Below are 13,414 nucleotides of genomic sequence, written 5' to 3' on the forward strand. Positions count from 1 at the left end.
AGTACAAAAACACGAAAAATAGCTGTCCTGAGAATATACAAGACCCCAAATTTCTTCACACCTGAGAAAGATTCATCCCTTTGCGTAAGCAATAATTAGACTGGGTTCCTGGTAGTGAAGAGAAAGTACACAGATGATTCAGAGCCAGAGGAATTGGTACACAATTTCTCATTCAGTCCTCACTGGATTCCTACTTCAACGCAGTACAGAACACAATGCTTGCCAATAAATAATAACGATACTAATGACCTCCAATAAACAGTTGCTTTGCCGTCTCATGAGAAAAGGCAGACCGGCCTGAGTTCTCTTCTCTGCATTTGTGCACACTGCGGGTCTATTCTCCATATTTTGCTTTACAATAAATTAGAATTCAAAGTCATGGCTTACCAAGCTTAACTGTTAATTCGGAAGATAGGATCTGTGACCTCATGATTTCCCACAGGCTTTGAAATCATTATTTATTCATTCTTCGCTTCTGACAGTGCCTGTGGATCAGATTAGAAAAATTATTCTTAATCCTATGAACATTTGTCAGCTCGAAACAGGAAAGAGAGAGAAAAATTAACCGGGGCTTGCTACCCAGTGTGCTCCAAAGACCAGCAGCAGGGTCACTGCCTAGGAGCTTCTCAGCAAAGCAGACCTTCAGCTCCTCCCACCCCACTCCCAGATTTGCTGAATCAGAATCTGCATTTTAACAGGATGCCCCCCATGACGCATAGGTGCCTTAAAACTGGTGAAGCCCTAAACTAGGGAACAGTGATTCTATAACCCACCTTCTGACCTTCACTCCCCGAAAGCTATAAGAAGAAACAGTAGCCTCTGGGAAAGAAAAAGGGGAGAAAGTAGCTCGGACTATAATCACTAATGAAATTGTTGATCAAACATTTTGCATCGTTTTCAAAAATTTCCTATTGCTCACATGTTCTGACCCAAGCCAGCTGATTAGCCTCCGTGAGTTAGAATTCAGGGGGAAAGCCCGCACGCAACAAGTGCCTGTCCATGGATAGGCAGCTGTTTCTCAGAAGCTGCAAAGATCGGACGGAGCAGGGCTTCATCCTTTATAACCTGCAGCCTCCAGCCTCTTTGTCAGCAGAGGGAAATCCTTTCTGCTAGGGTGACTTCTGAGACACCAGTAGCCGCAACGAGGGAATGAATGTGGCAGCGGAGAGAAGTTTTTCAGCATCCAGATGTGAAAAATATACAAAATGAAAATAAAGTCTTTTCTAGAATACTTCCTCAACTCCAAAAGGCCACTGATTACAGGAAACACCATAGATTTAAAATAGCTGTTCAGGCGGGGTGGTCAACAGTTCTTTAAATAAATCATAGACCTGCCCCGGGTTTTTAAGAATTAAAATCAAGAATCAAGAAAATGCGGTACGTCTGTGCCTGACTGTTTCATTGGCCAGTTTTGCTAATGGGTTACTAGCAACGAAGTCTTTACAAGTAAGTGTTTACATGCAAATGTGCGTGGGCGAAAAAAAAAAACAACAACAATGATGTTCGCTGTCTTCTGCAGTCATGTTTCACTGCAGGACTGAAATACATACAATCTGAAGGTCCACAAGGAAGAGAAATACAAGACTCTACCTCGTCCAAATACATTTGGATTGAAAATCAAGTAAATACAGGGGCACCTGGGTGGCCCAATTGGTTGAGCGTCTGACTTCAGCTCAGGTCATGATCTCGAGGTTCATGAGTTCAAGCCCCATGCTGGGCTCTATGTTGACAGCTCAGAGCCTGGAGCTGCTTTAGATTCTGTGTCTCCCTCTCTGTCTTCCTCTCCCCTGCTCTTGCTCTCTTTCTCAAAAATAAATAAACGTTAAAAATTAAAAAAAAAAAAAGAAAATCAAATAAATATAAGAGCTTTGTGCTCCTACAAAATTTTGCCTTGCATAATGTGGGGCCTGAATCTGGTCACTGATTGTTCCCTATTTCATGAAGAAAACCCATCTGACCATGGGTGTATATGCATGGGCTAGAGGGGATACGGCATTGGCTAGAAGCAGAGAGAGAAACTGAGGTCTTAAAAGGGGAAAAAATTTCCCCAAAACATACAGTAAGTCAGTGAGATCCTGAGTCCCTAATATGCAATGTTAGTGTCTTTCACTCTCTCATACCTCCTCCTTTAAACTGATCTGGGTCCTCTGGTGTAGCTGCTTTCAAAGGGGAAGCTTTAACATGAAAAAAAAGCACACCAATTAAGAACTGCAGAAAGTGCCATCAGAAAACCCAAAGTAAGAGTTCTAATTTCATGCCAAAGGCAGACAATGTACTTCCCCATCCTGCCTGGGCACAAATATCCTCAAACAACCATTACCATGTGTCATAAAATTTATAATGAATCAACTTTGCTAATGGAAAAGTCCTTTCTTCATACAGCCTTCTGGAAAATTGTTTTCTACCATTTTTTTTTTTTTTAAATGCCAGAGAAACTCAGAAGAAACTTATAGGCTAATGGGTGGGAAAATCTGTGTCACAAGGAACTGTGGTCATATATGCCTTTATAGATCTTTATCTGAATAAAAACCAAAGAAAAATCTAAATGGACATTTTTAAAATGTAAAACTTCTTAAAAGAATTCCTCATAGAGGCCTTAAGTTTTCAGAAAAAGGAGACACGCCAAGGGCTTTTCTCTCCCCTGAATCCTGAAGCTCCCTCTAGTGACCAAGAACTTAACAGTGCTACAGGTACAGAGAGTAAACATTTTCTAAAGCCTCTTGTTTTTAGATAGCACCCTGAAGTCTCTAGAGCATTTTCACATACATCCAATCATTCCACACAGAAACCTAAAAGCAAGAACATCCTTTCTCCCATTTCATAGACAAGAAACTGAGGCCCAGATGGGCCAAGACTTGTACAGGTCATGTGGCTCTAACAAGAGAGCTGGGACAGGAGACCAGGTCTCCCAGGTCCTGCTGCACTGCCTCCTGAGCTATGGCAATTGTGTAAAGTCATCCATGACTATTCTCATAGAGAGCACTCATGGGAGCATTTTTTAGGGATCTACAGAAGTAATTCTTGACTTTCAGGGAGTCATTTTGAGAATCTGATGAGAGTTCTGGCCCATACCTATACATTTTTCCATACAACCTCAGGAAATATATGGATTACCCTGATGGGAGTCAACTGACCCTCTAGGACTCCAAGGACCCCAAGTTAAGAAGCTATTGACATCTACTGGATATAGTCTTGAGATATCCAGAACTCAAAGAATATGAACTTTGAAGTTCTTTACTCTTTCCCATAATTATGATGTTTTCCATGCTTATCCAGTTACTTCTTTAGCCCATTGTTTGGAGTATTTAAAAGGATTGAACAAATTAGTATATATTTGCTAACATTTAAGGAAAAGCCTGTGGATACTGCCATCAAGGCATTCTAGCTTTCCCACAGGCATGCCTGGGATTAGTGGCAAACTGAGATGTTTCTAGGAAAGTAGCAATTTGAAAGCATTTTTTCAACTGTAAGAGCATACCAGTCTCCCGGGCTGGCTCTGTGGAGAATCTAAAGATGCAACATAGTGAATATATAGAGGACTTGTCTCAGTGAACATAAACCAGTATTGCCTCTAAATTCTGTTGTTTTTGCACTGACATTTCCAATGGCTTTGGAAAAGCCCAAATCAACGGTGATTGTTTGCTAGTTCACATAAGTTGCTTCCATGTAAGCTCCATGAAGGTAGGGACCATGTCATATCAATCAGTTGTATTCCCAACATCCAACACAGCCCCCGCAACATTAACTATACTTCCAGTAGATATTTGATGAATGACTATGTGAATAGTCATCTTTGAGTGAGGCCTTCTGAGAAACTGTCCATTTCCGTCTTCTAATTAATCGGTGGCCTGTGGTTCATGAGACATTGCCCTAGAACACTTCACACAGGCAACGTCAGGTTCCAGATCCTTGGCTGCTCTCATGAGTTCTGTTCTCTATTCTGTGACCCACACCCATTGTCTAGATTGGGCTGTAACCAAACCTAAGCAATGATCACAGCTTCCTGCCTTAGTCCTCCCAAAAAGGATAGCACAGTTTAAAAGGGATGTATTAACCGTTGAGTAAAATGCAGCACTCTAGTGACTAGACCATTCAACCATCAAGGCTATTAGGAAGGAATTAGGAAGACCTTTCTGGAGCATCTCACACAACACCTACTCATCATGCCATTCCATCCCTCTGAGCTTTCATAATGTCACTTCCCTCGGTTTCTTGTCATCCCTGCCTGCCTGGTGAAATGTCACCCCAGAGATGTTCTCAGCTCTCGTGGTTAACTCTCACTTGTTTTCACAGCAGAGTTCAGAACTTTATGACCATACTAGGTTCCTGCAATAATTATATGTTGCTGTCCCCTTCTCTTCCACATACAGCAAGACCAGCAAGAGGGGTAGGGGTTGCTCAATTTGAGAACGGACAACAGGGAGAGGGAGGCGGGAGAGAGCTAGAGGTATGATAGCAGAGAAAGACTCAGCTGAAAGACAGACGGAGCCATAAACCAAGAAATGCAGGCGGCCTCTAGGAGCTGAAAAGGCAAGGAGATGGATTCTCCCCCAGCACTTCCAGAAAAGAAGACAGCCCTGCCGTCACCTCAATACCAGCCCAGTGAGACCCACGTAAGATTTCTGATTTCCAGAATTGCAGAATAAGAAATCTGTGTGGTTTTAAGCCAAAAAAAAAAAAAAGTGGACTATTTCACCCTCCAGTTTATCTTGCTTGCCTTGATTCTAGAAAATCCAGTATTTTCAACAGTTACTGGCAACATCCAGTTGCTCCTGTGAAAGCACAGGAGCTTCTCAATGAAGAATTACTGTCTGAGCCACGACAAAGCTGTGATTTCAGGAGGAGTCTCAGCAGGGCACTGACTTTTCCCAACTGCCTGTTGGATATCATATTTAAATCAAAGTTTCTCAAAATTTTGCGCACCACCTTTGGAATTTTTGTCTGATCAAAGTAGCGTCTGAGTTCATGTTTACTAATTACACTTCCTGGAGTTGACTCCATTTTAAAACAGCATTTTGCTTTATACGTAATATCCATCAAATATCCACTTTGATGTGCTAATTGTTTTTTCCTAATAAACATCCAAATAAAAACAAAACTATAAAATTGAGCAAACCTTTACAATAAAATAAATTCATAACTATTACAATTTAAAAACAACATTGCCTATGTGCCCAGGATAATCGCTTCCAGGAATCACCAGTGCTGTGCCTGTTTCACTTTGTGAAATACTTTTCTGACATTTTGCTACCCTCCCCATGCCTCTACCCAAATTTACCTTTTCATTCTCAGCAGGCGCCCTAACCCCTCCTACGTTCTTAAAGAATCCATCACAGCCTTCTGTAACAAAGAATTATCCAGCCTAAAATGATAATAGCACTGAGGTTAAGAAACTCTCATCTAGGGCAAGAACATTCCCGGCTAAGTTAATACACAAAGCATCCCAAGATGGGAACTCAGTTGACTTCTCTGTTCTCTGCCCCTGCTTCCTGCTGTACTAAACCCCTATTCCACAATTCTCCTAGGAGAACTAGCTGGCTTTACTAGATGTCCTTGGAAGCTGACTTTGGGTTTTTATGAGAGAAGAGGGTTCCACCTATTTGTTTACCTAAAAGGGAGCTCTCCCCAGCCATCTTGCTCAGTGATAGGGGATCTCAGAGTTTGCTATCCAAAGATCAGGAAGATCAGTTCACTGAAGAGCTAGAATGGAGATCTCCAATATGTAGCTACTAGTCTCATATGGCTCTTTGAATTTAAATTAATAGAAGTGAAATAAAATGAAATATTTAGTTCTTCAGAGACATTAGGCACATTACAAACACTCAAAAGCCACATGTGGCTTTGGCTGCCATATTGGACAACCCAGATATGCAGCATTTTCATCATTGTTACATTAGATAATACTATTCTCCAATAATTAAATATTAATGATATTTCTAAAGACAGCCCATCAGACTTTAACTCCATCAAGCTTTTCACTGTATCTTCTCACTCCATACTATACCTGCAACCACTCTCATCCTTCCCTCTTCCTGCTCTGCTCTCAGAATAGGGGTTGCCCTTCTTTCTGTTCATAAAATGTCTAACTCACTTGTGTTCTAAATCCCATCTGATGCATTGCCTCAAGGATCTTACTCCACCAATTAAGCTTTCTCTAGCTTGTTTCTATCTTAATAAAGTTGTGAAATACACCATGCATATCAGCATATCTGTTTGGGTTAAATAATAATAGAAATACAAGCTCATGTGTCCCCATCACCCAGATTAGTAGAGCACTGTTAGTACCTTCAAATGGGGGTGCTTTGTATACACCCACATTGCAGTTTTAACACCTATGTATGGAGACTTAAACAACATATTATCCAGTTTTGCTTAGTTTCAAATTTCATATAAATAAAATTATACTGATTATATTCTGTGACTCATTTCTTTTGCTCAATCTTATGCTTTAAGATTTACCTAATTTTAAGATCTATAAAGGTACCATGTTGTTCCTTTATTTTCATTTCTGTTGAGTATTTCATTTCATGACTAATCCACAAGGCTCCTTCACTTTTATTTCTGTACAATATTCCATTACATAACTAATCAACAATTTATTTATCACGTTACTGTTGTTGGATATCTGAGCTGTTTTCAGCTTGCTGTTTTCATAAGGCAATACCATTTAGACATTCTTATAATTGTGTCCTAGTGCATACTAAGGATTTATTTAGGGAAGTGGCTTTCAAAAAAATTTTAACACAACTCATAACAAAAAATATGTTTTACAACATAACCCAAAATGATTAATAGAATACAAAATTTTACTATTAGCAATCCAAAAAATTTAAGAAAATAATACACAACTTTACCATCAGCAATGTATCATGATATTTTCTATTTCTATTCTGTTCTCTTTAATTCTATCATATCCTGGTCATCATTTTTTGCTTTTTGTTTTTGTTTTAAAGGCTGAAATATCCACCAGGATGATCTTACCATATTCAAGAAAAATTAGGGGCACCTGGGTGACTCAGTCAGTTACGTGTCTGACTCATGATTTAGGCTCAGGTCATGATCTCACAGTCATGAGGTCAAGTCCTGCATTGAGCTCTGCGCTGAGCATGGGGTGTGCTTAGGATTCTCTCTCTCCTTCACCCTTTGCCCTCCCTTGTTTGCATGTTCTCAGAAAGAAAGAAAGAAAGCGAAAGAAAGAAAGAAAGAAAGAAAGAAAGAAAGAAAGAAAGAAAAGAATAAAAAGAAAGAAACAAAGAGGAACAGAATGAAGGGGAAAGAAAGAAAGAAAGAAAGAAAGAAAGAAAGAAAGAAAGAAAGAAAGAAAGAGGAGAAAGAAAGAAAAGAAAGAGGAAAGAAAGAGAGAAAAGAATGAAGAAGGAAAGAAAGAAAAAGAAAGAAAGAGGAAGAAAAGGAAAGAAAGAGAGAAAGGAAGGAGAAAGAAAAGAAAGAAAGAGAGAGAGAGGAGGGAAGGAAGGAAGGAAGAGAAGGGAGGAAGAGGGGGGAGGGAGGGAGAACTGAGGGAGGGTGGGAGGAAGAGAGGGAGGGAGGGAGGCAGGAAGGGAGGCAAGAAGGGAGGGAGGGAGCGAGGGAGGGAGGGAGGGAGGGAGGGACGGAGGGAGGGAGGAAGGGAGGAAGGAAGGAAGGAAGGAAGGAAGGAAGGAAGGAAGGAAGGAAGGAAGGAAGGAAGGAAGGAAGGAAGGAATTAAAACAGTTTCAGGACATATACCTAGGAGTAACCTTGTTAGGTTGCAAAGCATGTAGAGGCTCTAACTGTCCTCTGCAATGATCAACTGTGTTCCAATGGCACTCTCTCAGTTTATACTGGCACCACCAGGACATATAAGTTACATTGTTTAGCAAGTTAGCCTTGCTAACTTCATGAAAAATGAACCTTAATTTTTTTTTTCTAATTTGTTGATATTGCATGATAGGCAACTCATTGTGGTTGCACTTCCATGGTTACTAATGAGATATTTTCCTGTTATGGACCATTTGTGTTTCTTCCTCCCTGAACTGCCTGTTTATATTTTGGCCATTTTTCTATTAGGATATCTACATCTTATATACTCTTAAAAGTCCTTTAAGTTTTTGAGGTGCTGATCCTTTGTTGAAAGTAAGTTACAAATACTATGCCACATCATGGCTTGTCTTTTGATTTTGTTGAATGTGATTTTTGAAAAACTGAAGTTATGTAATATAGTTGAATTTATCAATCTTTTCCCTTATGATTTACATTTTGTTGTTTAATGTCTTAAAAACTTCTGTATCAAAAGGCTGTATTAAACTACATAGTTCTGAAAGAGTTATGCTTATGCTTTCACAGTTAAATCTTTCATCAACCAAAAATTGATTTTTATGTATGGTACAAGGTAGGGATCCAATTTTTTTTTAAATCTACATGGATCTTGCCAGCACCATTTATGAAATGGATGGTCTTTTCTTCCGTGACCGGCAATGACTTGATCATGAATCAAGCTTGCATGCATAGTTGGGTTTGTTTCTATGCTCTCTCTTCCAATCCATGGATCTATTTGTCTACCTCTGTATCAACACAATGTCTGAATCATTATGGCTTTACAAGAGTCCTAAATCTTGGTAAGGTGAGTCCCTCTACGCCTTTTTCTTTGTAAGTTTCCCATCTACTTTTGAACTTTGCTTGTGTCATTTTTTAAATTTTAAGACACTATTGAAATATAGTTGAGCTTCAGTAAAGTGTATATATTTAAGATGTATAATTTGATACATTTTGACATATGTATTCATCTGTGAAACATCACCACCATCAAAATAATGGACATATTCATTACCTCCTCCCAAATTTGCTCCCAGCTTTTTGTGAATTCTCCCTCTAGAACTTCCCTGCCAATCCCAACACCCCTGTCCTCAAGCAACCACCACTTTTTGTCAGTATAGATTAACTTGCATTTTCTAGAAATTTGTATAAATGAAATTATATAGTATATATTCTTTTTAGTCCGGCTTCTTTTACTCAGTATAAAATTACATTGAGGTTCATCCAAATTGTATGCCTATAGTACATTATTTTTTTAAATTGCTGAGTAGTGTTCCATTGTGTAATACAACCATTTGTTTATCATACAATGATGGACATAGAGTTGTTTCCAGGTTTTGGCTATTAAATGTCCCCGAGCTTTCTTTTACAGTGCAGTTAAAGTTAAATTACTTGGAAACTATTTGATTCTGCTGGTCATGCTTTTAAGCTTTGCTATGTGGGACCACAGAAACATTTATTCTCACACTAATTTTGTCCCACCACTGAGGCAAAGCTCTTCTGAGTACTCTACTGGATGGCTATGATTATGAGGTTTTGGACTCTGGCTGGTGGAAGCAGGAACTATTACCAACACTATATGGGCCTTGAGAATTGTATCCTGTAATCCTTTGTGGTGTTTCTTTCCCTCAGCATCAGGTAGTTTCTTTATAGACATGCACTGATCAGTACTTAGCTGAAAACTTGAGAGGGACTCTGCAGATCTCCAGAATCCTCCTTCTGCTCAGTCCTACCCTCTCCAGTGTGCTTCCCTGCAATGTCTATCACCTTGGCTTCCCCAGATTTCCAGCCCCATCTCTTTAACTCTGGCCTGGAATCCACCACCTTGCACTTGAGCTGGAAATTCTCTCCAGGCAGTAAACTAGAGCAATTGTAAAGCTCACCTGGTTCGTTTCCCATTACATGGAGATCACTGCCTGTTGCCTGATGTCCAAAGTCTGAAAAATTGTTGTTTCATGTATTTTTTCCCTATTTTAAAAAATTATTCCAGGTGGCAGGATATATCAGATCCCTGTCACTCCACTCCCTCTTGGCTGGAAGCAAAAGTATTGAAGAGTGTCCTTATGCATTTTGTGCCTTTTAACTGTGAGCTGCAAATTTTCCCTAGAACTTTGGGGTCATTCTTTGAAGCTTGATTTAGATTTGATTTCCTTTAGAAAGGACTTTTATTTGCTTTTGTCAGTGACTTGAAAACACGATCAGTTAAGGATCACTTTAAAATTAAATTCTTCCCTTGAGTTGTGCAAACAAATTCTCAAGAGGTATTTCCTACCTCCACTCAACATCATTGTTTAGAAAGGAAAGCTTTCTTACTACCGCCTTCTGCATGTCAAGGTTCATTTCTTGTTCACTTTTATACAGTTGGAGTCCCAACTTTGTGCATGTTTCCTCTATTGGAAATACTATATGAGCAGGACTTAGGTGTTAGGCCTTGTCCCCCTCACTCCATACAGCCATCAAAAGAAAAGCTCATCATCCCCAGAATTCAGACATGTTATTCTGATGTGCTGACAGAATCAGGACTTCCATTTGTATCTCTTCTTTCCTAATTCCCTCTCATCAGCCAACAACACATTCAGTGTTCAGATTCTGAATACTCGCTTAAGTATGAATCCTGTCTCTTGGCTACAGCCTTCTCTCATACCTGCCAAGTTTTTAAAAGGTGCTGTCTACAGTTGTCTCTGTTTTCTAATGTTTAATTCATGCTCTAACCCACTGTAGTCTGTATCTCCCTCTATGACTCCAGTAAAACTGGTCTTTAGAAAATCATCAATGAAGGGCGCCTGGGTGGCTCAATCGGTTAAGCGTCCGACTTCAGCTCAGGTCATGATCTTGCGGTTTGTGAGCCCGAGCCCCAAGTCAGGCTCAGTGCTGACAGCTCTGTGCTGACAGCTCAGAGCTCAGAGCCTGGAGCCTGCTTCGGATTCTGTGTCTCCCTCTATCTCTGCCCCTCCCCTGCTCATGCTCTCTTTCTGCCTCTGAATAATAAATAAATGTTAAAAGAATTTTTTTTTAATTTAGAAAATCAACAATGATGACTTCCTTCTACCAAATCCAATGAACACTTATTATTTCTCATCTTACTTAAAGTGTCTGCAGTATCTGGCACTTTTGACCATTCTCTCCTCTTTGAATTTTTTTTTTTTGCATCATTCTTTTTAATTCTATTTCTGCCTCCAATTATATTCTTCTCACTGAATCCTCTTCTGTTTATTTCTTCTCGAAGCTCTGCAAAGTTTTTTTCCCTGATTTTCTCTTTGTGCCATTATTTTTCACCAAGGCTCATGAACCATATACTACCAGCTGCCAATCCCAGGACTATTCATTCTCTCTTTCTCCCTCCTTAATAAAAACCCCGGCACAATGGTGCCCAGAATGACTTATTCCCCAGACAAATTAGCATTTAAGTAGAGCCACGTGACTAAGTTATGGCCAACGATGTACAGATGTTATATGGGATTCTCAGGAACACGACTTAAAGGAAGTTGATTCAGCTGGGGAAGGGCTCTTCTCTGTGCTTCTGTCTTTCTTCCATCTTCTGTCCTGCAACATGGACATGATAACTGGAGCTCCAACATCTAATTTGACTAGAAGTGACTTTCAAGTTGGAAGCTATGCAGTAAGATGATAAAGCAGAAAGATAGCATGGTGCTCTACTGACCCCATGGAGCCATATCAGCCTAAACCATCTACCCCTGGACTTCTCTTATCGGGGGGAAGTGAAACTCTGTGCTATTCTGGAGGACGGGGGAGTTTTATAAACAGCAGGTCCAGGCTGAAGTAATACCTGCCACCTCTGAAAACTTAGTCATACTAGATTCTTTTCTTCTCCTTGCCTCCCACATCAAACAAATCCTGCTGATTTTGACCCCTAAATATCTCTCAAATCTTCTCTTACCTCTCACTTCATACTACTAAAGTTAACTTCAAGGTCTCAATGTTTTTTGCTTAGTGACTATTGAAGCAGATTTTGTCAAACATAAGCATATCTTGTCTCTCAACCATTTGAAACTTACACACACTCATTCATTACCTATGGAATAAAGTCTAAACCCTTTAGCATTGCTTCCTTGGTCCTTCCCTGTCAGATACTTGCCTTCCTTTCCTCCTCTTCCACTTAATCTTTTTTGTTAAGTTTACCTATTTATTTTGAGAGAGAGAGAGAGAGAGAGAGAGGAGATTGAGAGCAGAAGGGGAAGAGAGACAGTCCCAAACAGACTTCACACTGCCAGCACAATGCCCAATGTGGTGCTCGAAACCATGAACTGTGAGATCATGACCTGAGCAGAAAGCAAGAGTTGGACGTTTAACTGACTGAGCCCTTCAGGTGCCCCCCCACCTCAAATCTTACTGCCAATGGCACATTTTATATGATGGGTTCTTATGTATTAAACATACCTAATGGTTTTATGCTTCTATGTCTTCGCACACATTGCCTGTTTTCCGTGTGATGTCTTTCTCCTTTTATTGATCTCTTTTTGTCCTTGAATTTTCTGTTCCTGCATCAGCTAGTCTTCTTTGATGTTTCCCATCCCTCTCCTGTGTTTCCTCCTCTCTGCCATCTCTATATCTTGCACATATTTGCATCACTGAATTTATTATGCAATAATTTTTGTTTACATTTTTGGCTTCCCTCCTACACTACGAGCTCTGAGGATGGGAAAATAATACCCCACTGATCTCTGCATGCCCAGTGAATAGCACAGTGGAGTTCCTAGGTCATTACATATACATAAAACTAGGAACTGAATAAATAACATTGTTTTATGAAAATCAAGCAGAAATTAATAAGTGATAAAAATTATGATGATTTCCAAGAGTGTTTTCTCTAAAAACAGAAGAGTTGGGTAACAGCGTTTTGACAAATTTGATACAGAACAAAAGTCACCATAAAAATGAGTATATTAGTAATATCAGCCCAGTGGTGATACTGAGCAAATTCTGTCAACTGTACTCATAAAGGACTTAGTGAGGTGCTTGGAACATAGTAAAATCCCCACTAGTCTTAGTTATCACAATTATGATTATTTTTATGTATAATTGTATCACAGAGCACAAAAAAAAGGTTATGAATAATGTTTCAGAACTCCTCATGTGGTAGGAAGACATCTAAACACTTTTAAAGACTGCTGGGAAAATAGTTTCACAAAAGTAATAAAATAAGGGGTTTCCTTACTAAAAATGAGTTCACTACGTAGCTTCCTGAAGTGGTGGTTATTGCCTGGGAGTGGAAGATAGCCACTTTATTTACATGAGACCATTTGGTTGCTGAAATTGGAGCCATGAAGCTAGCTGTGTGACCCATTTTTTTTTAACTTGCATGAAGAGCCAAAACTCTGAATCTCCTTCAAGAACTCAAACCAGATTTCCAAGAAGTTGAGCTTGGGTATTTGCTTGCATTTTATATAAATGTATAAACAAAGCAATGTTTTAGCAGGATCTGGGAGGAGTATGCGTGGGAATTGAAACAACGGACACATTGTCTAAGTTTTCTCTGGTATGAGAAATTAAAGGAATGATCGTAGATTCACACATACTGCATGTGTGTGCAGTAATTATGCTTTACAATTGGTTCTGGTTTCTCCATTAATGCCAAAGATTCTTTTTTAGAATGTGAGAAAT

General features: G+C 39.6%; 1 protein-coding gene across 1 annotated transcript in view; it reads right to left on the reverse strand.

Moving 5' to 3' along the window:
- Positions 1-395: 395 nt before the first annotated feature.
- CCDC34 (coiled-coil domain containing 34) overlaps positions 396-13,414 on the reverse strand; it is an 80,132-nt gene continuing 67,113 nt past the window's right edge. Inside the window, exon 6 of the mRNA XM_058688508.1 lies at positions 396-485. Coding sequence (XP_058544491.1) covers positions 463-485 — 23 coding nt within the window. The 3' untranslated portion in view covers positions 396-462. The remainder of the gene's footprint in view (positions 486-13,414) is intronic.

This window comes from Neofelis nebulosa, chromosome 10 (assembly GCF_028018385.1).
Source record: "Neofelis nebulosa isolate mNeoNeb1 chromosome 10, mNeoNeb1.pri, whole genome shotgun sequence".
NCBI classification, from domain to species: domain Eukaryota; kingdom Metazoa; phylum Chordata; class Mammalia; order Carnivora; family Felidae; genus Neofelis; species Neofelis nebulosa.